Genomic DNA, 27,061 nt, shown 5'->3' with positions numbered 1-27,061 from the left:
TCATAGAAATCAATTTGGGAGTTTTCATAATCCTTACACATTTTGTGTGATTATTAATGTTCACTCATGACATTGCCAATGAGGTATTCATTAAAGAAACAGGCTATTATTATTATGATTACAGTTTTCCAAGGAATAGAACTGCACTGTTTCAAATACAGATACGTGGCACTTGAGTCATATGACTTTGAGTCGATTTGAGTAGCTGATTGAAAGCCTTAAACCCATCCATCTGATCCTCATCATTGTTACGGGTGGGGGGCCCCCAAAACAGTTTGCCAGCCAATTGCAGGGCATATATAGACAAACAACCATTCACACTCACAATCACACGTAGGGACAATTTAGAGTGTCCAATTAACCTACAGTTAAAAGGTTAGCGCATCGACCTCACAGTGCAGATGTCGTGGGTTCAATCCCGGCTCCAACCTTCCTGTGTGGAGTTTGCATGTTCTCCCTGGGCCTGCGTGGGTTTCCTCTCCGGTTTCCTCTCACATTCCAAAAACATGCATGGCAGGTGAATGGAACACTCTAAATTGTCCCTAGGTGTGAGTGTGAGTGCGGGTGGTTGTTCGTCTCTGTGTGCCCTGCGATTGGCTGGCAACCGGTTCAGGGTGTCCCTCGCCTACTGCCTGAAGACAGCTGGGATTGGCTCCAGCAAACCCGCAACCCATGTGAGGATAGAGCAGATCAAAAAATGGATGGATGGATAATCAACCTACCATGCATTTTTTTGGAATGCGGGAGGAAACCGGAGTACCCAGAGAAAACCCACGCAGAAATGGGAAAAACATGCAAACTCCACACAGGAAGGCGGGGGTCTGGAATCGAACCCTGCAATGTTCAAAATTGCCTTGCCACAAGAGAACCCCCCCCCCCCCCCCCCCGACTGAAACTGGTGAATGTTCGGCGAACGTTTGCAACCTTGAAGGAACTCCAAGTGGGATAGAGGCTTAAGCTTTAATCGGTCCAATAATTGTCTAGATAGATAACAACTGCAGGCATTCCGTGCCAGCTGCCGAGCACCTGTCCATCTGTGTCCATATACAATATTGACTGTTTCACGTTGGTTGGTCTGTCACAATTAATAAATATTAACAGCATACACAGTCAGAATCGCCTAAATATCAACATATTTTAACGTGGTACAGTTGCAATAAATGTTTCAAAAGATTGTAGAATTGACTACTTCATGATGCTGGCCCCACGCAAAAACAACTTTTGTTTGTTGTTCACATGACTTTGAATCGATCAAGGCTATAGGCAATCTTTTGGGCTGTTCTCACACACACACACACACACACACACACACACACACACACACACACACACACACACACACACACACACACACACACACACACACACACACATTGTACAACATTGTATAAAGTCACAGGAATGTATTATTATTATTATCATTATCATTATTACTAATGACAGCAGCTGTACAGCTGTATCAATTTAGAAAGTATAGGGTACCAACACAGACACACGTCCGCTCACTGGCACAACAATGGCACACAGGCACATCTGACTCAATTAAATGAAGTACTCAAGCACTCTAGCTTATGTAGACTTGTTGAGAGTATTTTCAATACGTCTCAGCGGTTTGTATGCTGCAGAACAGGCACCTTCTCACTGCCTGTGCCAAGAGAAGGGGTCTCTTGACTGAAGAATATACATGTATTTTTGCCAACAGTGGATCTGTACTTTGAGTGCCCTTTTTGTTGAAATTACTTTACATGAGAAGTAACTGCGTATTAATGGGAAAAGCTATTACATTCTGAGTCCACTTCATGATGTGACTGATAACAATTGTATGACTTGACTTATGACTTGTTGAAATTTGATGGTGACTCGACTCGATTTGTTTGTTTGTTTGTTTGTTTTTTTCAAATTTGGACTTGCTTGAGACTAGAAAGTTACAATTTGACGCTTACTTGCGATTTGCATCTATGTGACTTAAACCACCCCACACACTTTGATATGTAGCTATCTCCAAATGTGATCTATACCATACTCATAAACGGTTGTGTCATATGCAGTGATCAGTAAATGTGCATTTGCACTTTGCAAGGCGAGTGGTTGGACAGGTGTAAAGCCCCCCCATGGAGATAACACTCATCAGCCAATGAGAAATGAGACCAGTCATGCCAATGAGAAGATACAGAGGAGCTCACAGCAGTGTTTTCCCCCTCGTTGTGAGTGAGTGTGTGTTATCTTCTCTGGACTAACAGAGGCCCTCATTCATACTCAGGTCTTTATAACTTGCCAAAGAAAGACTAATTTGGGTGGAGTTTTTTTGGGGGGGGGTTGGGTCGGGGGTAAGAAGGAGAGAATGGGGGGAGCTGTATTGTTTGCCTAATCCGTAGTGACTGGGAAGTTGTATGCTGTGCAAATAACGCATATTTGAGTAGCTCTGTCCAAAGTAAAGCCCCTTCTGGCCCAAGCGTTGAGATAAGCACTTGGTTTGGTTTTATGCAGAGAGAAATGTCTCAACAGGCTTTTTTATTTTTGGCTCACTGCCATGCCATCGTCATTCCCAAAAATGGTGTAAAGCCCACTGGATGTGCTAACATTGGAAATTATTTGAACATGGATGCTCAATTGTTAAATTTTTGTCTTCAAGAGAGTGCATAGAAACACAGACGAGGGAATTATGGTGAGTGTACTCTCTAAATTAGATCGAAAGATTAAAAAAAAAAAAAAAACTATGACTCAGAATTACAATTTTTGTTTAAATTACAGGTTAAAAAAAATTCATCTACAGCAGGGGCGGGCAATTCATTTTCAAAAGGTACAACATGAGAAACTGGAATGCTTGCCAAAGGCCAAGCACACATGCTAACCTCAACTTTGAGTTTGTATTGAGAAAAATCATCCTCGAAATAAGAATGTGTCCAATGACAACTTTTTTGATTTTTTTGCGAGTCTCTTTTTGGGGAAAATTTGTTGTTAGAGGAATCGGAAAAATAGCAAAGCAAAAACACCGCTAAGTTGGCAACACTCTGGACACAAGTTGTAGTTCTTGCTTGCTACCTTGCTCGTTCTTGGGTCCACAGATATGCATATAAAATAATAGCATACCTCCATGTATTATCTGACTGTGTATTTTAAATTTTACTTTGGGGTTTACCAATTTGGTGTTAGTGGACATCAGATGGCCTCCAAGGATATGATAAGGATTACGTGGATGGTTTAATGTGAGATAAGCAAGGGTGATCTGAGAGCAGATGCTTCACATGAACTAAATGAATAGGTAAAAAGGGCACTGCGGTGGCATCAACCAAGGACATAATTGTAAAATTATATTATTGCCATACAAGTTTACTGTAGACTGACTGTTCTTCAAAAACCGGAACATAAATGAAAAAGTTAATTTCTTCACTCCATTTCTTACGCTGCTTGTCAGCTTGAGCCTTTCCCTGCTGGCTTTGGTCAGTCACAGGGCACACAGGGACAAAATAACAATTCACACTCACATTCACATCTTTGGATAATTGAGAGTCTTCAACGAATCTAACATGCATGTTTTTACAACGTGGGAAGATGCCTTAAAAGCCCACGGGAGCACCGGGTGTTAGGTGTGCAGAGTAAGCGTTGACAAAAACGTCTCACCTATCTACCAGCAGCAACTACGGGGATGAAATTATGACACGATGATGAAAGTGGATTTTGTACCAAACGGCCAGGACAAAGATTTATATCCCAAATTTTTTTGTTGTTGTTGTCATGATAGGAATTACGAATAAGGCTTGGTTCTACGGTCATATTCACCTTGGTGTGATAATGCCATTCCGTCTGCATCTCTATAGAAGCAGACAGCTGCTGTGTTACGTGTTGAATTTATGGTTCGTTCCATGGACTTTGCAACTGTCCCCGCTATCTGCACAGAGCGCCATCAAACCGCTGCTCACAATGCACATATCAACACCAACAAGGCTGACTTGTCCAACAAAGTGCTTCTTTATTTCAGCCTCCCTTTTAAACACAGAAGACCTAATCTATTGGGGGGGGGGGTGTTTGCACTGGAGGTTTGAATAACTCAAAAGCAAAACTCTCCCTTTTTCTCTTTGCTGTATAGAGAGATTCCCTTATCTTTCCTCACCAGTGGCACCCCACAGAAAAGAGCAGGGTGCTCCATTGTGGAGCCCTCAAAGTTCCAGTTTTGTTTGATAGTGTTTTCTGCGGGTCACTTGACACCCCCCCTCACACACCAGTATTGTTTGCCTTGCCTATTCTTCCCCTCAGCAGATTCACGGCGTTTGGGGATTGGGAGGCGGGGGTTGGTTGTTGGCGTGGCGCTATTGAGAGATGGATGCGGGGAGGATAAGGAAGTTTGTCATCAGTTTGAAACAAGAAAGGCCTCAGCCGGTCAGGGTGAAGGAAAATGCCACAGAACCATATGGAGCCTCCAGACAATCAAATTACTCCTTTCTCCTCTCACCCATTCTCTGTTTCTTTCTTTCATTTTGTCTAAATTAATTATGGCATGCCTTTTGACACCCCAAAGGAGGTAAGGCAAAAGTGCAAGATGACCTCTGCTAATAAGTTAACGAAATCACGACATCAGCCTTTGTCCATCACGATCGAAAGAATTGCGCTTTCGGAATTATTTGCTTCAAAGCTGAGGACCTTCATGAAGATTTTATTTTGTGCAGTCAGTTGACGAAATAAAATTGAGTAAACTCAACACACCATTTTTTTCAGTGTACAGTATATTAGTATACAGTATTTAATGTCGTGAAATAAGATAAAGAGCTCTTACTCTTATCGAATTTGGAAAGACTGCTGGCGTAACTACCAGCTCACAGTAAAAGAGGCCAAAAGAGAATATCTGTCGGACCTTATTCAAGCTAACCGTCACAACCCACGCGCACTATTTAAAACGATAGATTCTGTACTCAAACCCCCTCTGCCTACTTGCTCGGATTCTTCACCCGAGATGTGCAACAGATTCCTTCAGTTTTTCATTGATAAGGTCTCTACAGCTAGGACTCCGGTCTCAAATACCGCATCTGACCCCTCTGTCCATGTTCCATGTTCAGCTGTGCTAAATTCTTTTGAAACTGTGTCCTTGGCGCTTTTGGAGGATGTAGTTCGCCAGACGAAGCCATCTGGCTCCCCTTGCGACTCTCTTCCCCTGCACTTCTTTCAGGAGGTTCTTCCGAGTGTTGGCGCATCAGTCTTGGATATCATCAACAGCAGCCTCTCTTCTGGTGTAGTTCCCCAAGAGTTTAAACATGCTGTGGTCCAACCCTTGATCAAGAAACCTGGTCTTGATCCAGATGTGCTGTCAAGTTTCAGGCCCATTTCCAAACTGCCTTTCATTTCCAAAATTCTGGAAAAAGTGGTGCACATGCAGTTGAAATTTTTCTTGGATGAACATAACATCTTGGAGGTCTTCCAGTCAGGTTTCAAGACGATGCATAGCATGGAGTCAGCCCTGTTACGCGTTTCTAATGACATCCTCCTGGCAAATGACTCTGGAGACCACGTGTGTCTAGTTTTATTGGACTTAACTGCAGCATTTGATACAGTGGATCACAGTATTCTGCTGACTCGTTTACAGCACTTGGTGGGCATTGGCGGCAGTGCTCTTGAGTGGTTTAGGTCCTATTTAGCTGACAGAACCTTCTGTCAGCCTTGGCTGCTCTGAGTTACGCACTGCTCCCCTGTCATGTGGTGTTCCACAGGGCTCAATTCTGGGGCCTCTGCTGTTCTCGCTGTATCTGCTCCCATTGGGTTCCATTGGGTTCCATCTTAAGGAAACATGGTATTCCCTTCCACTGCTATGCAGATGACTGCCAGATCTATGTCCCACTGAGCAAGAAAGACGCCTTCTCATTAAGGCCACTCCTATCCTGTCTGGAAGAAATCAAAACCTGGATGGCACAAAATTTCTTGAGATTCAATGAAAAGAAGACAGAGGTGATATTGTTTGGTCCCAGTGGCCCTTGTACATTCCATCCTGTAGACTTGGGCCCCCTGCCTCCTTATCTTAAATCAACAGTCTCAAACTTGGGCCTTAAGCTGGACAGTGATTTCAAACTCGATCGGCAAATTGGTGCCGTTGTTAAATCCAGCTTCTTTCACCTTAGACAGCTGGCCAAAGTAAAACCTACCCTTTCTCATGAGCACCATGAGACAGTAATTCATGCCTTTGTCACATCCCGGCTCGATTACTGCAATGCCCTTTACTTTGGAGTCAGCCAGTCCTCCATTAAGCGCCTTCAGCTGGTCCAGAATGCCGCTGCTCGCCTCTTGACTGGTACTCGTAAGAGGGAGCACATAACTCCTACTCTGGCATCCCTTCACTGGCTCCCCATTCATTTTAGAGTTATTTTCAAGATCCTCTTATTTGTTTTCAAATCTCTGAATAATCTCGCGCCACCTTACCTCTCTGAGCTCATCCGCCCCTACACACCTGCCCGGCGCCTCAGGTCTGTGGACCAGACTTTATTAGAAGTACCAAGAACTAAACTGAGGCTCAGAGGGGACCGAGCCTTTTCTGTTGCTGGTCCCTCTCTCTGGAATGACCTCCCACTGAACATTCGGCAAGCCTCCTCGCTGCCCATATTCAAAACCCTCCTCAAAACTCGCTTGTATTCTTTGGCATTCGACTCAGCATGACTTAGATTTGTTCTTGGTTTTACTGTTTGGTGCTTTCTACCGCCTTTATTACCGATTTGTCTTACTGTTTATTGTGCATGTTAAATTGCTCCATGTACAGCACTTTGTATGCAGCGATGGCTGTTTGAAAGTGCTCTATAAATACTGTTGACTTGACTTGACTTGATTATGATGTACTCTGTACTTAAATATCACCACAATAATAAACAAGTGATACCTCTCTGACAGTATCACCCAGAACCGAGCAATATTATCTTTGAAAAGGCAGAATTTCCGATATGGATTTCCTTTTTGCAGGTGTACCTAATGGAGTGACGAAAAGAGGACGACCTCTTGCCACCATGTTCAGTGGATGTTTTCATTTACCATTGTAACAGGCATATCAGAGTCATTTAAATGGCAAGGTGAGTGGAGAATAGCCAGGGGGTGGGAGCGTGCATGTGTTTTGGCAGAGAACTGATGCCAGGGTCAATGCCTGGGTGGCCAATTAGCAAAAAGCACAGAAAAGACCTTGTGCCATCTACCAATGACGGCAGGGGGAGCAGTGATGGGTATTTTTTTCCTTTTTTTTTTTGTTGTCTGATTGCCCCCTCTCCTTCCACCCTTCCTCTTTTCCTCTCTCACTCTGTCGGTCAACTTGGTGTCCACAGCAAAACTCTGTCAGAATACCTAATGAGGAGAGCCTAGAAGCAGTCAGATTTCTAGACTTGTGCCTGTGTGTGCACTTATGTGTGTATGTATGTGTGTGTGTGTGTGTGTCCCTTGTTTGTGGAACAAAACTGTCCTCATGTGTCCCTGGACAGACATCGGGCTGTCTAGCAAGCCACAGAGGATTACAAACCCTCTCTTTGCCTCTTCACACTGGCCCACAGTGCTCTGCTGCTTCTGGCTAATGAGGTAGCTCAAAGTCATATTCATTCCTTGAGATGGACTCATCCCAAAATGTCCCTCAAGATAGGCCATTTCAACATTGCAATGTAGGGATAAAATACACCAAACATTAATTTTCTATGACGAATATCCCGTTCTTTGTGTCAAGGTAAAAAAGAAACCCCACACAACTCAAGGGTTAAAGACTCCCCCATAATGGTTCCATTTCGCTTAGAACATTTCAGACAGCGTGAGTAAGTTTTTCATCCATGTGCAACCAGTAAATGTACCAGATGTATTTATTTATGTCATGCAATTTAAGGGTTAATGCCATGTTCACTCAGGATGTGACACCTGATAATGGTTGGCGAAAGCTAAAAGATGCTGGGTATCAGGAGTCAAATAAACAATGCATGCCAACTTAAAAGTGACATCCTGATATAGGTCTGTCATTTGTGATATACTGTACATCTGTGAATCCCTGACAAATTGTTGGTGTGTTCTTTGTCCTCTGAGTTTTCAAATAACTGTCTTTTATGATTAATGGTTATGTTGTGCTTGTACTATTTTGGACGCACTGTCCTCAAGCACAGTGCTTTGAATGGAAAAAATAACTGCCGGCCCTCGCCTTATTTGACTGCAGGGAAAAGTCGATGGCACGCAACAGCAGATCTAAGATTTATTAATTGATGAATAAGTCCATCCATCCATCTATTCATCCATCATCCATTCTCTTCCACTTATCTGAAGTCTGGTCATGTGGAAAGCAGCTCTGCACCATGTAAGCCCAGACTTCCCTCTCCCCAGCCACATCGTCCAGCTCCTCCTGGGGGATCCTGAGAGGTTCCCAAAAGCCAGTTCGGAGACATAATCTCTCCAGCGTTTCTTGGGTCATCCTTGGGACTTCCACCCAGTGGGACATGCCTGGAACACTTCCTCAAGGAGGCGTCCAGGCCGCATCCTGATAGAATGGCTGAGCCACCTCAACCGGCCCAAACGTTGAGATAAGCGGAGGAGCAGCGGCTCGACTCTGAGCCCCTCCAGGATGACTGAGCTTCTCACCTTATCTCTAAGGGACAGCCATGGAAACTCATTTTGGCTGCTTGTATTTGACATCCCGGCCCACAGCTTGTGACCATAGGTGAGGGTAGGAATGTCGATCGACCTTCAGCTCAGCTCCTTCTTCAACACAACAGAGTCTCTGTCACAGCAGACGCTGCGCCGATCCTCGTGTCGAACCCCTGCTCCATCATGCCCTCACTCGTGAACAAGACCCCAAAGTCATCATTGAAGTCATCCACTTGGGGCAGGATCTCATCCCCAACCTGGAGAGGTAACTTCATCCTTTTCCGACTGAGAACCATGGTCTCAGATTTGGAGGTGCTGATTTTCACCCCAATCCCTTCACACTCAAGTGAGAGTTGGAGATCGCAGCTTGAGGAAGCCAAAAAGTACCAAATCATCTGCAAAAAGCAGAGATGTGATTCTGAGACCACTAATTTGCACACCCTCAACACCTCGGCTACGCCTAGAAATTCTGTCCAAAAATGTTATGAACAGATTCGGTGACAAAGGGCAGACTTGGCGGAGTCCAACCTTGACTGGAAACAAATCTGACTTTTGGCTAGCATTGTGGACAAAACTCTGACACCGTACAGGGATCAAACCCACCTTAATATGTACATACTCTACCTGTGTGTGTGTGCGTGCATGCGTGTGTGTGTGTGTGTGTATATATTTTCTCTCCATCACATTTACCTAGCAATGGTGGACGAAGGAGAGTACCAGCACTTTTTTTTCCCACTTTAAAGCATTGCATGAATATATGTCATTCGGAAAGAGTTTGGCAGTAATAGTATAAAACACCCTTTTCCGTTGACATTTTCTTACGTCTTGTGTACTGTATACGAGGATGCGTGTCTGTACTGGGAAACAAGCCGCTCATTTTAATGACTCGAGACTGCTGAAATTGAGAATCACTAATGAGTGTGAGCGTGCGTTTGAGAGCGGGCGTGCTTTTTGTGGATGTCTGCGTGCAGGGGTGCTGGGCCTAGAGTGGGGTGCTGCTGCTGCTTTTGGCTCTTTGTGGCTCTCTGTGAAGCGGGGTCGACCTTGTGGGGCTCTCCTCTGGGGCCCGCACAAAGCCAGTGCAGGATTATCCTCCCAGGGACAAAGTGTGCGATTACCATGAGAAAGCAGGCAGCCCCGGCCTCATAGCTGAGGACTGCCAGGCCTGCTGGAGAGGTGGGCCGCCACTCATTAGCTGCAGGGAGATGCTGAATGCGGGCGCACACTCACCGCCGCGCGCACAAAGGAAAACACAATGACGCACACGCACAGTGATATGCATGCTCATACTGATGCACAAAACACATGCCTCTAGTGTCTGAAAAGTTCTTTCCTGTTTTTGGATGATGAATTTGAACACAAGGGAGCGAGCCCATTGGAACCCAACTGTGTCAATTTCTATAAAAGGAACATTGAAAGCTGTAAACCTCAACTAATGAGAGCATGGATGCAAGGAAAATGAATCCAACTTAATCTGTGAAGAAGTAACACTTAAAAGGTGAGTACGTTTGCAAATGGATAGTGACGGTGTGTGCGTCACTTTAACAGTGCTATAGCGCATGTGCTTCACAATGCACAGGCAGAAATTGCAAAGCCATCCTGCTGCGATCCTCCGAAAAGAGAGCCACAGGTCTTTTGAAGCATTTGCATGTTAAGCCGCTGATCAGTGGATTTGCCACCTCTTCACTGAAGAGTTTCTTGCATTAAAAGGATGAGCTGATGCTCTTGTGTCTCCTCATCTGTCCCGCTGTCTCCTGCAAGAAGGATGAGAGGAAGATGTCTTTTGTTGGAAGGAGGCAACCCTCCCAAGTGGAGCATATTTAGGGTCTTCTGAGCAGAAGGAGGGAGGGTGGCAGACGTGATTAGTGATGAAAGATGCCAGCGGGGAGGCTTGAGGCACACACAGAGGGAAAGATGATGAGTGTATTGTTTTAAGTGGGGTGGCAGCCTTTGGTTACCATGGAGGTCAAGAGTTCGGTCTGCTGTCACTATGACCCTTTACTCTTGCTACCTTTTTTTGTGTGAATTTACGCTTGCTTTCTTTGTCTTTTACAACTGTGCTGCTTTACAACCTGTTTTGTTCTCTCTCTGTTGGGAGGGGCAGAAGCAGCAGTGAGCAGGGAACGCGCACTGGTGATACGACTGCAAACTCATGCTTACTTCTGTTCTGTCTGAAGTGGGATTCTTCTCATGGCTGATTTACTTTTAAGTTTTCCGTCCTCTTACTTTCACCCCACCCCAAAGAACTCCTTTTTCAGTCTTTTCTCCCTCTATCCATCTCTTTTCTTCTCCTTTTCCTGCCCTTCTGTCCATCTCCTGGCTGGCAGACAACTCACAGCTGTAAAGGCCACCCCAAGTCCTGGGTTGCTTTGTCTTGGCCTCCACCAAAACATACCAAGACAGGGAACTCTAGCAACCAACTTTCTTTTCAGGATTGTATTTTGGAGGAACTGGCATCGGCATAACACCCCCAGTCTCAATTCTCCACTGCGAGTGTCTTTCAAGCAAGATACAAGCTGATGGAAACATTTGTAACATTATTTCAAGTTCAGTTCAAAAACATATTTCTGGAAAAGTTAACACAGTATTGAATGTAAGATCACCATGACACAAATCATGAAAAGCATGAATATAACAGTTGACTGGCAAGTTAAAAAAGACAAATCTGGAGAAAACCCCCCAGCTACTATCGTTGCACAAAGTTGTGTGAACTGTATCTCACGAGACACTAGTTCAGCCAGTATCCGAGGAATACATCTCCACATCAGAAAATACACCTGACGTATAAATGAGGTGAGCAGATTCAAAGCAGAAAGGCAGATTTACAAGATGAAACTTTGAATCAGGTAAGGCACGTGCCAGGGGAGTCGAAGCCATACAGGGCTACAAGATGAGCTCAGCAGTTCCAGGGTGCTGGTAAGCCAGAGGCGAGGCAAACACGGCAGGTGCACAGGCCAGGATGCTTGGGCAGGAATTTAGAGAGGAATATTTATGACGACTATGATATTAATTATTATTATACTGATTCAGATCAATAAATAGAAGCTGGATGCGACTGACTCAATGCTAGTGTAGGCCGAGCCACCATCCACTTAAGACTGCGGCCGAAGATGATGATGAATATTTAATGTGATATGACATTTAAAAACGTTACACAATACCTATATAGTTCATTTTGTCCACTGCATTTCCAGTGGACAAATAATTCATGTCACTGAATGGATTGTTCCTCTCATCTAGATTTTCTACAACAAGCAAATTATCAACTCAAATTATATAGGTAAATCAGGGGTGTCAAACTCATTTCACATTGCGGGCCACATACGGCCTCGGTAGATATCAAGTGGGCCGCACCATTAAAAATTATACCACACTCTGCTATAAATAACCAAAATAATATGTCTTTCCTTTGTTTTGGTCGAAAGAAGCACAAAACCACTCGGAAAATGTTGAAATTTAATGAACATATCTTTTACAAAACATTTCATGAAGCACCTAAGATTTCCTGAGACAAATGTGCAATTTACTTTTATCATTCACATATATGCATTGCAACTGATCCCACTGAGGCCTACTTGTAGGCAGTAATTACATTGAAAAAGTAATTGGTATTGAAAAATATAGTAATGCACTTTTAAAATTAAACGAGATTTATAAAGAAAGGAATTTTTAAACCATTTATACGAGCATATAAAATCTAAATGTAATCCCTGCCTACACCTTACAAACTAAGGAGAGTGCGATAATATGTGTAAAGAATAAAGTATTCACATGTCCTTGATAGCGTCTGCTGTGTTGGGTCTGTCTCAGTGACAGACTGAGGCTGCTTTTGTCTTCTTCTCTGATCAGAACAATGTTGTCTTTTCCTCTGATCAAAACAGTGTGTCCCCCTAGCGGATATTCCATGAATTGCACCTTATTAAAAATATTCATTCCGTGTCTTTTATGCATTTTTCCACTTTTAAATTATCCTGCGGGCCTGATCAAACCTCCTTGCGGGCCGGTTCCGGCCCACGGGCCATATGTTTGACACCCCTGATGTAAATAAATGCTTGTTTGTTTATGTGTGCCCAGCGAATGGCTTGCAAGCAGTCCAGGGTAAACCCTGCCTCTCACTCAGGTTAGCTGGCATAGGTTGTAGCTCATCCACGATCCTAATGAGGAGAAGGCGGGATACAAACGGAAGAATGGATGAATAAAAGCCATTTTATATGGGCCAACATTATGACTTTCTGAGGAAGCAGGATAGATTTAGTCTGATGAGATACTCAGTGATGCCAGAGTAGGATTCCCGGAAGCTGGGGTAGGTGAAAAGAAAAATGAAAACAGGAGCGTGAGTCTATAAATAATTTGACAACACCAGCTACACTTTCTCGCCAGAGGGAAATGTTTGATTAATTGAATTAAAGAGGACATAAATCCCATTTTAGAGGGCCTAAAAAAAATAAGACGCGGTTTATCCTCTACGTTATACAGAACATCTTATTCAGCACTAAAATGGAGCTTGTTGTCAGTGACACATTACACCACCAGAACCCACACATCCTTTGCTGTCTCCTCCTTTGAACTGAACATACTGTAAATTTACACTCTGAGGCCTAGTTTCTCTCTTTTTATATTTTATTTTTTATCTTCTTACGGTCCTACTTTCATCCCAGCCTTGTTTGAAACTTTTGACATACAATTTGTGCCGCGGAGATTTTTTTATTTTCATTAGTCTTTTTGGATTACATTTGATGGACACATATTTGTGCGCATTTTGAGGACGAAAGAATGAAAAAATACATCTATTGCAACGTGCGTAAAAGAGCAGTCGACAATTCCAGGATAGGGTAGCATGCACTATTTATGAGTGTGCGTGTGAATGTGCATATCACAGATGGCCTGGGGTCCCTGTGCTGACATGACTCTCATTTATAACAATCAAGCAATCAGGAGGGGACGCTGCAAGCTTGTCTGTTTCACTCACCCGCACACACACACACACACACACACACACACACACACACACAAAACACATGTAAATATACCATGGGCTGGTGCACTCTACCTAGCAACACACAACACTGAATGGCACGGCAGTGATCTGTAGTGTGACTCTATATTCAGCAGATTCAATGATGTTGGAGAATCTGGCTGCTGTCCACAAGGGGGACTGTTTGTGTTTGCTCAACTGTCAACACAACCTCGACAGCATTATGCCATCTTATAGAGATCATCGGTTGGATTTAGCTTGATAGCACAACATATGGGTTTCAGGAATTGTGCTTCAAATTCATCCATCATTCCATTCAAAGGTTCATGGATCATCTGAATTCCTCAGGCGAGGGAACCCAGCAAGCTGTTGCGCACACGCCCCTGCCTCTCTGCCCACACAGAACGAAAAAAAAAAACAAGGATCAACTCCTTCTGCTGAGTTCCCTGGGCCCTTTGAGCACAGGTCCCCACCCCAGGGCCTTTGGGCCTGGCTGTGTGCCCTGACACTGGATTCTGGGGGTATGCACACCCTGCTGAATGCATTCTAATGGCTCAGAGTGCTCTTTAATGGGCTTGAAGATCCACGCTCTTCATGGCGTCTTTCACCTGGGAAAATCACAATCTGTGCTGCCGAGGACCGGACATAGCTTTAGACGTTAAAATGCACACCAGGGACTCACAGTGGCTGGCTTTTTTTAGTCGCTACACACTATTGTTATTTGGCTGAATGGAGCTGGAACGTGGCCAGTCACGGTTTTGCATAGGCAGCGTGGTGATTTGATGTGCCCTTTGGCCTGCTGCAGTTTGTCTAACTCTTGCAGACTGATTATCGAATGTTGCATGTACCTGGAATCCCCATGTCATTTATTTTAGCAATATTTATCACCTTGTACAGTGCCGTAACAAAGTATTTGGCCCCTTCCTGATTTTTTATTCTTTGCATTTTTATCACAGACAGAGGATTAAATTCACAAACACATTTTAATATCGCACAGAAACAAGCCAAGGAAATACAAAATGCAGTTTCTAAATAACAATTTATTATTATTATTAAGGCTAAATTCCAAACCTACCTGTCCTCTGCGAAAAAGTATTTGCCCCCTTAATAATGGGTTGTGCCAGCCTTGGCAGCAATAACTGAAATCAAGCGTTTGCGATCTTTGGTGATGAGTCTTTCACAGACACACATTTTGACTCACTCGTCTTCACAAAATTGCTTCTACTCCGCCATTATTTCCAGTGTGGTGGAGTAGAAGTAGTAATTTTCTAGCATGAACTCCACGTTTAAGATCACACCATAGCATCTCAATTGGATTAGCATCCAGACTTGACTTTGCCACTTCAAAAACTTTTTTTTTTTAGCCTTTCAGTGGTGTACTAACTGGTGTGTTTTGGATTGTTTTCCTGCTGCATGATCAAAGAGCGCTTACTTTGATGGCGCAAACTGATGGTTGGATGTTCTCCTTCAGGATTTTCTGGTGGACAGCAGCGATGTACTGCAAGACACCATGGGTAGTGATTTGAGTCTTCACGAGCAAAATACTGGAACTGGAACTGGGGAAAGACATACCGTGACATTAAATTAGACTAAAACAACAGTATGTCACAGCAAATATGTGTACAGTGATCCCTCGCTTTAACGCGGTTCACTTTCCGTGGCTTTGCTGTTTCACAGATTTTTTTCGTGCAGTTTTTTAATGCTTTTAACCCTTTGAATCAGAACGTGTCGGTGGCGCCGCGTGTCGACAAGACAATATTTCCAAAAACTATTATAGTTATTTGTTGAAAACGTTTTCGTTTTTTTTTGGAATTGGGCCTGAAAACAGGTTTTGGTCTTTGATTTCATTGTATATATAGTTAAATATTGTATAATTGCTGTAAAAAAGTAAAGTTCATTACTTCACGGATTTCGCTTGTTCTTTTTGGAACGTAACCCCCGCGATAAACGCGGGATTACTGTAGTGATTAAAGTGTGGCAGACACAAATGAACGAATGACGACTGCATTCCTGTATATAAAATGTTGATTTAAAACATGAAAGTTATTTTAATTTCCATCGTACGGTATTTGAATTGATTGAGTAATTCACGTCATTTTCCCCTTCATTGACAATCACGCCCACACAGCTGCAGGGCTCGAACGTCAATGAGCCACAACGTGACATTGTTTCTCAGCGGTGTGTGTGTGTCAACTCTCCCGAGTGGGGGCTTTCCTCTCTTCCTTGTGCAACCAAGACAGGTTGGCCAACATCAGCGTCCGCTTTTATTTGCGCTTAACGGATCCCAACGTTTTGCTCACTTCCTCCCTTTCTTCTTTCATCAGCTCCAGCTGAAAGAGGCAGCTCTTCTTTCTTCCCTTATGGAAGAATCAGTCAAAGAATCCAGTGGTCCAGTGGCACTTTCACTTGAATGCACATAGCAGACAAAAGTCACAGGTGTGGGGAAAGTAAAACTATGCAAATCTCCTGCAGATGTGCCCTCAGTCCCCCCCCCCCTCACCTGAGTCTTACAGTTCCACTTCACAGAGCGGCAGTGGTTAAGTCAACAGAGCACAGTTTACCTCTGCTTGAGGCCCATGAGTCAGGAGTTTGGTGGTTCCTGCTGTCCCCCAGAGGGAGTGCCCGTGGCCACGAGGGGAGGGCGAGGGCGGCCCCGTTTGACAGCTCAACACACAGAGTCTGCTGGTGACCAGGGGGCCCCTAGGGGGCAACAAACTATTCTACTTGAGCTACCATCACACCCCGGTTCCGTCCCCCAGGCCTCCGGGCTGTTGTTCCTTCCAAGAAGAGGGTGTGTTTCGCAGGCAAGACCAGGCGAAGAGAGGCAGGGTTTGGGACAAAAGACGGTCCTCGGGCCCGCACTGTTCTGCATGGTAGCGGTTGTATTCTTCTCCCTCTCTTTTTTTCACCTTTTCTTTTCTTTGACTTGGCTGCTTTTGTGGGGATGCGATGGAGGCCAAGGGGGCAAATATGATGGATGGAACTGTGGACCTCAGACAAGCTTTTGGGGGGGGGGCGTGGACAAGATGGAGACGGGGGGCCCCAGTGTCGTGCTGCCTGTCTGAGAGGAACGTGCGAGGCATGGGGTGGCCTTCTGTAGTGGGCGGACTGGGAGCGAGGGGTGGGGGGTGGGTATGGCTTTCTGATCTATCTGCGTGTTTTGTTTAGAAAACAGGGGAAATAACCACCAGTGCGCATGGCTAATCAAAGAGCTATCCAAGTTTTGATAACCTGCAAAAAAAATTCAAGGACAAGCACATCCGTGTTTGTTGCTAAAATAAAATGCGTGCTGCTGAATGTGGAGCTCAATTCTCTGGGGGTGAAAAGACAAATGAGTGTAGAGCACGGGCATGAGGACACAATATTTTATCACAGACAGTATAAAACCAGGACTGGATGCATTAAAATAATCATCATGACGCAATCCTTCAGCTAATAGCACACAGTACCCCACATCGTAAGCCAACATTTATGAAGCGGCTCATTTTATTGACATCTCTGTTTAAGGCTTAAAGTGTTCCCATGAGATTAGCCTCGTTCTTTGGTCTCCCGATTGCACCTTGCACTGTGGAATTTCCTCCCTGCTACTCAGTGACAGCCGACTAAACAACTTGCTTCCCTCTCCTGGAGTCCACCTTGCGAACTGGAATGTCTTTAATCCAGCGAAACACATGAACAAGTGGCCGTCTCGGCAGGAACACCCCTCGACCCCTTTCAGCCTCCTGACATTACTTGAATTTTGATTCATTTTGCCTTCAGACATCCAATTACTAAAATTAATACAGACGGCTCTTCTGTCGTGCAACCAGTTGCTCTTCTCTAACTATTAGAGTATTTGTGTTCAGGGCCTTTTGAAAATAGTTTTGGAGGTCAAATAAATCAACAAAGTTATGAACATCGTACCTCTCGCCATTACTGTATTTGTCAGATTGACGGTAGGTCTTTGTGGTCACGTGGAGACCACCTGCTGCATGACAAAGCACCCGCAGGCCACACTTTCCCTTTTTTCTCAGCGAGGAAGATATCAAAGCCCCCGGTGTCGCACAGACAAAAAAAAACAAAACAAAACAAAAGAAAATCAGGACAAACGTCAATCTTCTGCCCATCGGATCTCAATGAGGACCTGGCAACCTGCTGGCATCCCTCTGGAGCGAGATCACTATCTGGCAACATGCTGGCTGTCCAGAAGCAGGCAGCCTGGTGGCTGTCACTGCATACCCAGAGAGAGACATCCTCTTCGGGGTGTGACAAAGGTGGCTGCTCCTCAGGGATTACCATTAGCATGCTAGTTTGTGTGTTTAACACTGGTCTGAATGCAAGGGACAAGCGCCAGCACCCCCAGCCTATTCTTCAACTGGGAAGTGTTACTGTTTCAGCTGCTAATTCCAGACTGACTTATGCACATATGCATTCATGCATATATCGAGTATCTATCGCTATGCTTTTAACAACCATTGATGAAAGAATAATCAGAAGCGTTATTGCAACATGAATGAGTATCTTCACACCGCTGGCTATGTTGAAGTGTTTGCACGACTTACTGTCAGTTTGCTAAATTAGGTTTCTGTATTAATCTCAATGGTTATCATAGTCCTAAAATCAAGTGCTTTAATGATGGGTTTTTTTTCTTTTTTCATTTCGAGTGTGCTCCAGGAACTTCACCATTTCCATTCATTTGATCATGACTCAATTTGAATCAAGAAATATTGCTCATCTCATTGTTTGTAAACAGTCGGCGTCAAGACACTTCTGGATGGATCCGGGATGCTTTTGTATGTTGTATATAGTTGGACATTCATAATATTCGTATCACAAGACTGCTTGGTGCTACAAAAGCAACTTCTGAGAGGACACAGTAGGATCCTCCATCATTGCGTTTGTGGAAGGCTTTTTCTCACAGGCACGTATATAAAGTTTGGTTGAGTAATTTAAGAAGGCATAACGACTATGCATGACAATAATTATGTTTTCACGTTTAAAATGCTATTTTGGTCAAAGAGCTTTGACATAAAGTATTGTTTGATCAACCATAACTGAAAATGATTTTGATAATTAACATTGCGTGGTTGGTTTCCATGTGTAATAAGCACTGTGTATAGTTGACCTATAAAAATCGTACTCGGTTTCACCAAACGACAAAGTTGTCTCATGGTCTGGATGTAAACATTCTGGTGCAGTCCCAATCATGACACCTGTTGTACGAACTTGATGAAGCCGACTCGGATTGGAGGCGAAAACATCTTCAGCAGAGCAGTCAAGTTGCGATCAATGAACTTCTCTGAGGATGGACTGACTTGAATGAGTGAGCATATCCACAAGCATGTCAACCAAGTGAACAGCACTGCGGCGTTCTGAGATTGACCGGTAGCTTAATCACAAAAGAACTCAACCAACATCTGAGATAAAACAGGTTAAACCACATTTACCCTGCTCTAATATTCGATATTCCAGGAGCACTGTATTGAAAAATTTGGCGTTACTTTTTCCAAGTCTATTTAAAAACCAATCACTAATTCACAAGAATAGTATCCAACTTTGAATATATCAACATTTAACTGAGCTTCACTCCTACTTTCACAAATGTGTACTTTCATGGGTGACGACACCTTTATGGAGATGGATATGTTTGGATCGATGTGATGGTTTGAACTGTTTGGATTTTGTGATTCTGTCCTTTTTTTTTGTGCGTCCGTGTGTGATTATGTGCTCAGACCTGCTGGTCGGCGGCTGATTATAACACAAGAAGCCGTGTGTGTTTGTGGATCTCTGAGCAGGGGAGATTCCCACCGTGCTCAACGTGTCTGCACTCTTGTATGTTTTTGGGGCTGCACGCGTGACTCTGCCAGCTGTTCTATTCTCTCGCTTGGCCCTCTCAACCCGACCCAGCGTTCGCCCCTCGCCGACGCCCCTCCTTCCCTCAGAGGCCTGCTCTTCATCTGATAAGGGCCGCACTGGCCAAACGCTCGGCAGAGCTCCTCTCGGGCCCCTCAGAGCTTCTGCCTATGAACAATGCACCTTCCTTCGCCTCCACACTCACACTATTTGCATGTGAAAACACATGGTCTTATCTCCAGTGCACCGCAGCTTTGGCTCAACAGCCAAAGTGAGTGTTCGTGTGTACTCTCTTGCTGAGAGAAGGTGGCCTTGAGATAACTGCATGAATGAAAGGGAATACTGAAAAGAAGCACTTGTATCTATAGTCGGAGGAGAATTCATCAGGTACACATGCACAATCCGATGTCTGATACAAGAGCTATAGTATGTTTTCTACATTAGTGGAAATCTTTCGCAAAAAGCCTTTTTGGTGGGGTTACAGCTCAGCAAGGTCGTCATTTGCTGAATGCAGTAGTGTTATGTGTGGTACATGTCTGGCAACTTGCTATGCTACTTGATGCAATTACATATACATTCAATTAGGTATACCTTTTTTTTTCCCTCCGAGAAGCGCTATATTGAAAATGTTGCGTTTACATCACAGTTTTATAGAGTTGAAGAATGATGCGGTGCCTTTGAGACATTCAATACTGGATTGTTATAATTTTCCACCGATACTGGGAAATTTAAGACTGAAAAGACAAAAGCAAAAACATGTCCTGCCCACCACCTCAGTCTTGTTCAGCAGAAGCTGAAAATAGGCAGGGAGTAAAGACTGTGGAGTATATTACTGCAGCGTTCAGCACTACAATAAAACAGCATCAGCTATTGTTCGCGCCTGTGGTTGACGGTCAAGGCCACGATGGCCTTCTCTGCCCGCTTAAACACAATTGGTAGCACTGACCGATATTTCTGATCGAAATTTTAATAGTTCTTCCATGAAACCGTATTCATTTATTCCCAACAATCTCTTCTCCTTACTCTGTACCATTTCTCTTGGCTGTTCTGTTTCTAGTAGTGTATGTAGATGTCAGCTATATATTTTTTTCTAATCAGATTGCAGCCTCTAATGTAACGTCTCTGCAGCAATCTGCACACATTACATTCACTAATTAGCATATCCGGTATCTATTTTATTTAACCCTTTCATGCACCAGTCATGATAACCTGCAACCTGATAACATGATAGACTGACCACTGTCGTGACCGCTGTCCCTGAAAGAGTTAAGCGTTTTAATGTTTTTGTTAAGTCATTAGATTGACTCTGAACTGCTCCAGATGACGTCTTTGGCAGAGTTGCACACTGTTATGCTACATTTTTTGTAACACTGATGATTGTTTAATTTTTTTTTTTTTTTTTTACAGCAAGCGGAATGTGATAATGGTGTTAGTAATGGGTTACGTTGAATTTGTCCCCACGGTATCCTCAAATGTTATGTCACCAGCAGAAGTTTACGGTAGCCATAAAACATAACCAAAGCACAATTTAAGCTCCAGCTACTGGAAATAGTATCATGGAGCACTGTACTTGTCTTTGCCATTGAGAGAGTGTCAATAATAAAAGAGTAAGGTTGTGTTCATCCAAACACATACAATGCAGTGAAAACAGAGATATCAACCAGTTGGACTTCTCTCATTTGCACTGCCTGCAGCATACGGGAGAACGGGACACTTAAGGGAGTGAAATTTGTTAGAATATTATCATTTTGCCTCGGAGTCTCAATGCAGTACTGTTTAGCCACTATTTCATCATAGCCAAACTAACACTGCAGGGACGTAATTGACAGTATCCAGGTTTGTGAGTGCAGTTTTCAAGCATTCCTAGAAATCCAACAGCTGCCAAGCAGAGGGACACAGAGCGAGCAAGAGAGACATGGCCAAGTGGCCTGCAGGCTTTTAATTAAAGTCTGTGTAGTTAAGGGCTGGGGCTAAGCAAATATGGGCCTCTTGCAGCACAGTTCAAGACCGGCTAAAGAGAACTGAGGGAGGTGTAAAGGTGGTGAAAATCATTGTGAGCTGCATGAAGGAGGGTGGTATGATAACAAATGATAAGTGCTACTCGTAAAATGATGAGACAGTTTTTGCTGACAAGCCAAACATATCACAAGTGATCTGAGGCAAACACAAATATATTCTGGGGTGGGCAATCTAATCATAAAAAGGGGGAGATGATGATTATAAATAATTCATGTTCTCATGGACTTGGAGGGGTTTCATATAAGTCAGAGGTCTTCAATCCTGTTCCTCAAGGAACGTTGTTCTGCCTGTTTCCCATTCAGTCAGTTGAATCAGGTATGTTGCAGCAGTGAGCGATGGAAAACAGGCAGGAGAAGCGGCCCTTGAAGAACAGGATTGAAGACCACTGAAGGCAAATGTTATTTGACATGAATACGAAAGGGGGCAGATATGGATCATGAGTTAATTTATCCGGACAACAACAGTAGATTGTTTTTGTTAAAAATAAAACTAATGTGAAAGACATCCTAGTTTACATGAATGATATGAATAAGAAAGCTCCCCAATTATTCGAAAAGAAGGGAGCTTTAAGAGATTTCAATTTCACGAAGAAGGTTGACATCTTGTGGTTGAACATACACCTAACATCCAAAAACTGGAAATTAAGATAAGAAGATAAGTTAAGAAAACCAATTACAGTACAGTACTTCCATTGGGGGAAAAAAACCCCGGAAACATTTTGCAAAATGCATTCATGGTCTAAGGATGAGAATTGTACATAATTTTAATATACATGATGCACAAACTACGACACAACTCAGGGGACTTGATGATACCAAAATATAATATAATATAATATATATGCACAGCAAGGTGACATGGATGCTCCTTTGTTGCGGAAAGGTATACACGTTTTTTTTTACAAAGTAAATAATGTAATTTTTTTTACAGGGTTGAAGCCAAAAGAACAAACACATAAAATCAGATCCTTCAGTGAGTAAATTTACTGACAAGCTGACCGAGATGAAAACAAGTAACAACACTTTTGATCTTGAAAATTGAGGATGAACGTTCCCCAGCATGTGTAATTTAATTTCAGAAAATATTTTTCTATTATTTTCAGAATAGTTGATCAGCAGTGAATGTCTTTTGAAGATTCAAAATACAATTTTCATTTTTTTTCAGGTTTTGGAATAAAGCCATAGCAATAAAGACTGAAATAAACACTCTTCATTTCATTAGGAAGTAAAAGGCAGGGCACGCAATCACGATCAGTAATATTATGCAAGCAACATGAAATGTATCCAGGTTGAGTAGCCAAAATAGAACACTGAACCATATGACGTCAGGAACAGAGCCACCATTCTCCTTTTTACAAGCCAGAGTGCCATCAAAATCATTTAGTTGAAGTAAAATGGCCTCATATTCTTGTTGCATAATACAACTGGTTCTTTGTAACTAACATAACACCGTTGGTCTTCAGAGTGAAAATGACCAGAAGTGTCTTTGTTGTCATTGTGTTTGAGTGGAGGAATGCTTCAGCTAAATGCAGAGTAGTTGTAGGTTCTTTGCTTTTTTTTTTTTTTGTAATTTCCTGAAATGTTATTGGTCCACTTTATGTCCAAATAAATTAAAACAAGCTATTAGCAAATATTGTGATACAAGAAGCTGAAAAATCTAGTGTTGCTTTTAAAGACCCACCTCCAAATAAGAATTGTTACAAACAATGCAGTTGAAATATCTAAAAAGTCATTTGAAGTAGTCTTACATTAACTGCCACTTAGTGGGCATGTGATACATTCTTTTGTAAAACATTAAAACCACAAACAAGTACCAATGAGATAGCTGCTTTTGTGAATTTACGACCACATTTTGTACAAACACTTTTCCAACGCTTAACGTAAAATTGAAATACTGCTTAGTGTATTAACTGACCCAAATAAGGCAACAATACTGAGATTTGAAAATTCACAGAATAGCAGGTGTCAAATATATCAAATGTTTTATACTTCTATTGGAGTCGCCAAATGTTTTAAACACACACAAAAAAAACCTCCCATACAGGAAACAATGAATGCAGAGGTGACTTTGAATGAGGTGCAACCAAAGTCGATTTCCACTGAGTGGAATAACATCACTTGCATATCTTGCTGACACTACCCATGTACCGATTCAGGGGCTGAGTGTTTTTTCCGCTGTTTTGGAGGACCGATCCCAAGCCTCTTTGCGTAACACTGCTCAGTTTTGAAAATAATATGTGGTCACAAATCAGGAAGAAAGAGCATATTTGAGTGGGGTTGTCAAAACAAACTGGTCCTCAAAAGGTTCCTGGGGAGACTTACTGTGGTTGAAAAGCAGCACATCCATCGAAAGCCGTTTTGAGCATTTATTCGATGGACAATGAACTCTCGTTTACCGCATTCCCCCCCCCAAAAAAACCCCCCAAAACCCTGGGATAGGGGTTCGATTCCGACTCTGGCATGCATGGCAGGTTAATAGAGCACTCTAAATTGTCCCTCGGTGTGAGTGTGAGCGCGGATGGTTGTTTGTCTATGCGTTCCTTGTGATTGGTTGGCGAGCAGTTCAGGGTGTACCCCGTCAACTGCCCGAAGACAGCTGGGATAGGCTCCAGCATGCCCACCACCGTCGTGAGCATAAAGCGGTTCCGATAATGAATGGATGGATGGATGAAGTTTGTTTCAAAGAATGGGAATCTGGAGTGCCAGGAGAAGCAGTTTAAAACGGTACACGTACGTATGATCGTTTCCACACTTAACACGCCGCAAAAGTGCGTCCCTTGCCTCGCATCAGTTCTGTACTCAGGTAGGGAATGATTTCCTTTTCATCAACTCACAAATTCTTGTATCTACTTTATTTTTCTGTTTTGTTCATGTTAGGGGCCGTTATGGCCATTGCGCATCATGGCCTGTGTCTGTGCGTGCGTGTATACGTGCGGTCATGGGTCGATCGCGGGAGGTTCGTTGCATGTAAAATAGCGAAGCCGTGAAAGGTGAACCGCGTTATAGCGAGGGTTCACTGTACTTGATATCGAGCTAAAGGGCCGTGCTAGTACACCTGCTGTCATCACTAGTAAGACTATTCAGAGGGTAGTAGGGCATCAAATTGCTCTTTGTTCTCACTGTTGGGACAACTTGGACACTTACTAGTAGGACAACTACTAGTGAGGCAAAAGCTGTTCTCGTGAAGTGCTAGATGTTAACAACCCTTGTTTCTTTCTGACTTTCGGGTTGAGTGAACGCTGGCGCGTTTTGGCTGCCGCTGCTCAACCCGTATTGTTTTGTGTTTTTTGTTATTGTAAAGTGTCCTTGGGTGTCTTGAAAGGCGCTTATAAATAAAATCTATTATTATTATATTATTAAGTAGAATTGTATCATGTGTCTAGTACTAGTACCAAGCAGTAGTCTCACTAGTTACAAGTAGTTGTCCTGCCAGCTTACGGTCTCGTTGTACTAGTGAGACAAAGAGCAAACACATACTTGGACGTTAAATTAGATATCAAGAACTAAACCCTTCAACAGTTTTGCATAAAGCCATTTGTGCATGTATGCAAAATCTTGTCGTGTGCTGAACTATCCCTACTAGTAACAAGAAGGAAAATGGATCTTATGCTCAATAACAAGGATATTGAATACTTCCTGAAATGGCTTTACACACACCTCTATTGAGAGCAGAGGCAGTATATATACAGTTGCCTAGAACCTCAAAAAGACCTCGTCGGACTTAATTATTTACTGTTCCGCAGTGAAAAAAATATCTTATTGGCACTCTTAACACAGTCTTACTAAATAACTTGAGATAATTCTCTAAGGGAGTGGCAACTGGTTAAGAAAATAGCGAGCACCTCTTAATGTGGAATCAATTCAAATGAAATGAAGTAACGACTCATTCTGACAGAGATGTGGCTCTGCATACGTGTCCACTAGGGGGAGCCAAGACACAAGACTAAGTTTCAAGATGAGGTGACTTCTCAACGTTGTTCAGTCTCCTGTAGTTGTGCTCTCAGCAGGTCTGCGCTCTGGAATGTGCGCCTTTGTGAAGTCCTGCAGTAGCTACCAGGGAGTCACTTGGAGAGTGGCTAAAGCTGATCTGCCAACTGTCAAGTAAAATTTGAACTGGGCTGACTGTTTGAGGACGTAGTTCTGACGGCGACAGATGAAGAAGGGCTCTCGTAATGGGGCAAGTCGCCCTCGGAAGCTTCTTCCCCATCTGGGAGGTAAGGAGGAGGTGGGAGGTCAAACCAGGGAGGCCGACTGGAGGAAAACAAAAACAAACGATGAATGTGAGCACAAGTCACAGAATGTTCTTTCTCCATTAAGATGTGCTCCGTGACAAGGAAAATTACCCCGAATAATGTCTTTATTAGAAATGCATATTTATAAATGACAAATATGAGAAATAAAAATATGTGGTTTACAATGGTTGACAATATCTACCATTACGGACGGCGAGAGCAAAGGAGAGACTGATGTACAGGGATGTGGCTAGAGCCCTCCCGTGATTTGGCGAAAAGCTGAGAGCATGTACAATTCTCCCTAAGTTCACTTTTTTTTTGTCTCTGTGCTGTGCACAACTGCCTTTTTTTCTTTCTGCATCGATAAACAGTGCAATATTTCAAACAGTAAATACAAGATTAATTATTAGCCCACCCTCCCTGCCCCCCAAATCCTTTGACTTCTTAAAGTCTTCCAAACAACTTATAACACTGCTATTCCGTTAAAAATAAATGGCTTGCAGCTAAGTACATACAATGTAGTAAGTGCACGGCAAAATAAATCTTTAAACTTTGTTACAGTATTGTAATGAGGACAAGTTTAACAGTACATGAACCAGCTGACGAAGAGGATGATGAATTTGCCGGATTGTACAGTCTGATGAATGACGACAAAGTAATTGTTTGATTTGGCGTGACTTTTCTGACGGGCTTGAATACAAACATGATAGGCATGAGTTGCTGCTGTTGTTTTTGTCACGAAGACGAAGAATGTTTCATATGTTTGTTTCCATGCTAATGCGAATGGCGCTGCAGAATTTTAATGACATCCATACGGTACTGTCATTCACATCATAATGGCGAGATGTTGCATTGCAACATTTTCCTTATCCAAATCCAAGAGGTTTACCTTCTCTTGGGGCATCATAGCCTCCTTTAAACGCTTCAGCTGTTCGCTAGAAGCCTTCGAATTACCATGCCGGATACAGGGATGAAAGAAAGAGCATTAAAATATGCAGAGATGCTGCACTGCATGCAGTGAAACACTCAAACAGAATGCCAATCACCTGCCAACCCAGAAAAGCACATGCGGTATGTATAGTATTATTCTATTCATATTTTCAGATGATATTATCTTTATCGCATTGGTAAATGATAATATTACATTGTCCACATACACAACGCCAATCATTTTTGTATCATTGCAGAAAATCACAAATATATTGAAGGTGAATTGACAAATCGTTGGGGTTCACCAATACCATGGTATTTGCCGACAAAGCGTGTTGATTTTTGTCATGTTTCGTTTCCTTTCAAATAATACAAAGATGTGGCAATGAGCTCAACTGGGCATGCTCGAAAACCCAGCAGACCCAAAAAGAACCTTCTTGTATTAGTTTTTGCCAATGAAAATCAACAATAATGATGAGGTGCATCACACCCAAGTGACA

General features: G+C 43.0%; 1 protein-coding gene across 2 annotated transcripts in view; it reads right to left on the bottom strand.

Moving 5' to 3' along the window:
• Positions 1 to 22,145: 22,145 nt before the first annotated feature.
• The window catches only part of ldlrad3 (low density lipoprotein receptor class A domain containing 3), a 90,728-nt gene continuing 85,812 nt past the window's right edge, over positions 22,146 to 27,061 (bottom strand). For both annotated transcript variants that reach the window (XM_086110103.1, XM_086110104.1), the window contains one exon: positions 22,146 to 25,650. In XM_086110103.1, the coding sequence (XP_085966229.1) occupies positions 25,497 to 25,650 (154 nt within the window). In that variant the 3' untranslated portion in view covers positions 22,146 to 25,496. The remainder of the gene's footprint in view (positions 25,651 to 27,061) is intronic.

Source organism: Hippocampus guttulatus, chromosome 4 (genome assembly GCF_054856545.1).
Source record: "Hippocampus guttulatus isolate MCC_2025c chromosome 4, RoL_Hgut_1.0, whole genome shotgun sequence".
NCBI lineage: Eukaryota > Metazoa > Chordata > Actinopteri > Syngnathiformes > Syngnathidae > Hippocampus > Hippocampus guttulatus.
The sequence above is the reverse complement of the archived record's forward strand: the minus strand, read 5'-3'. Positions and strand labels throughout refer to the sequence as shown.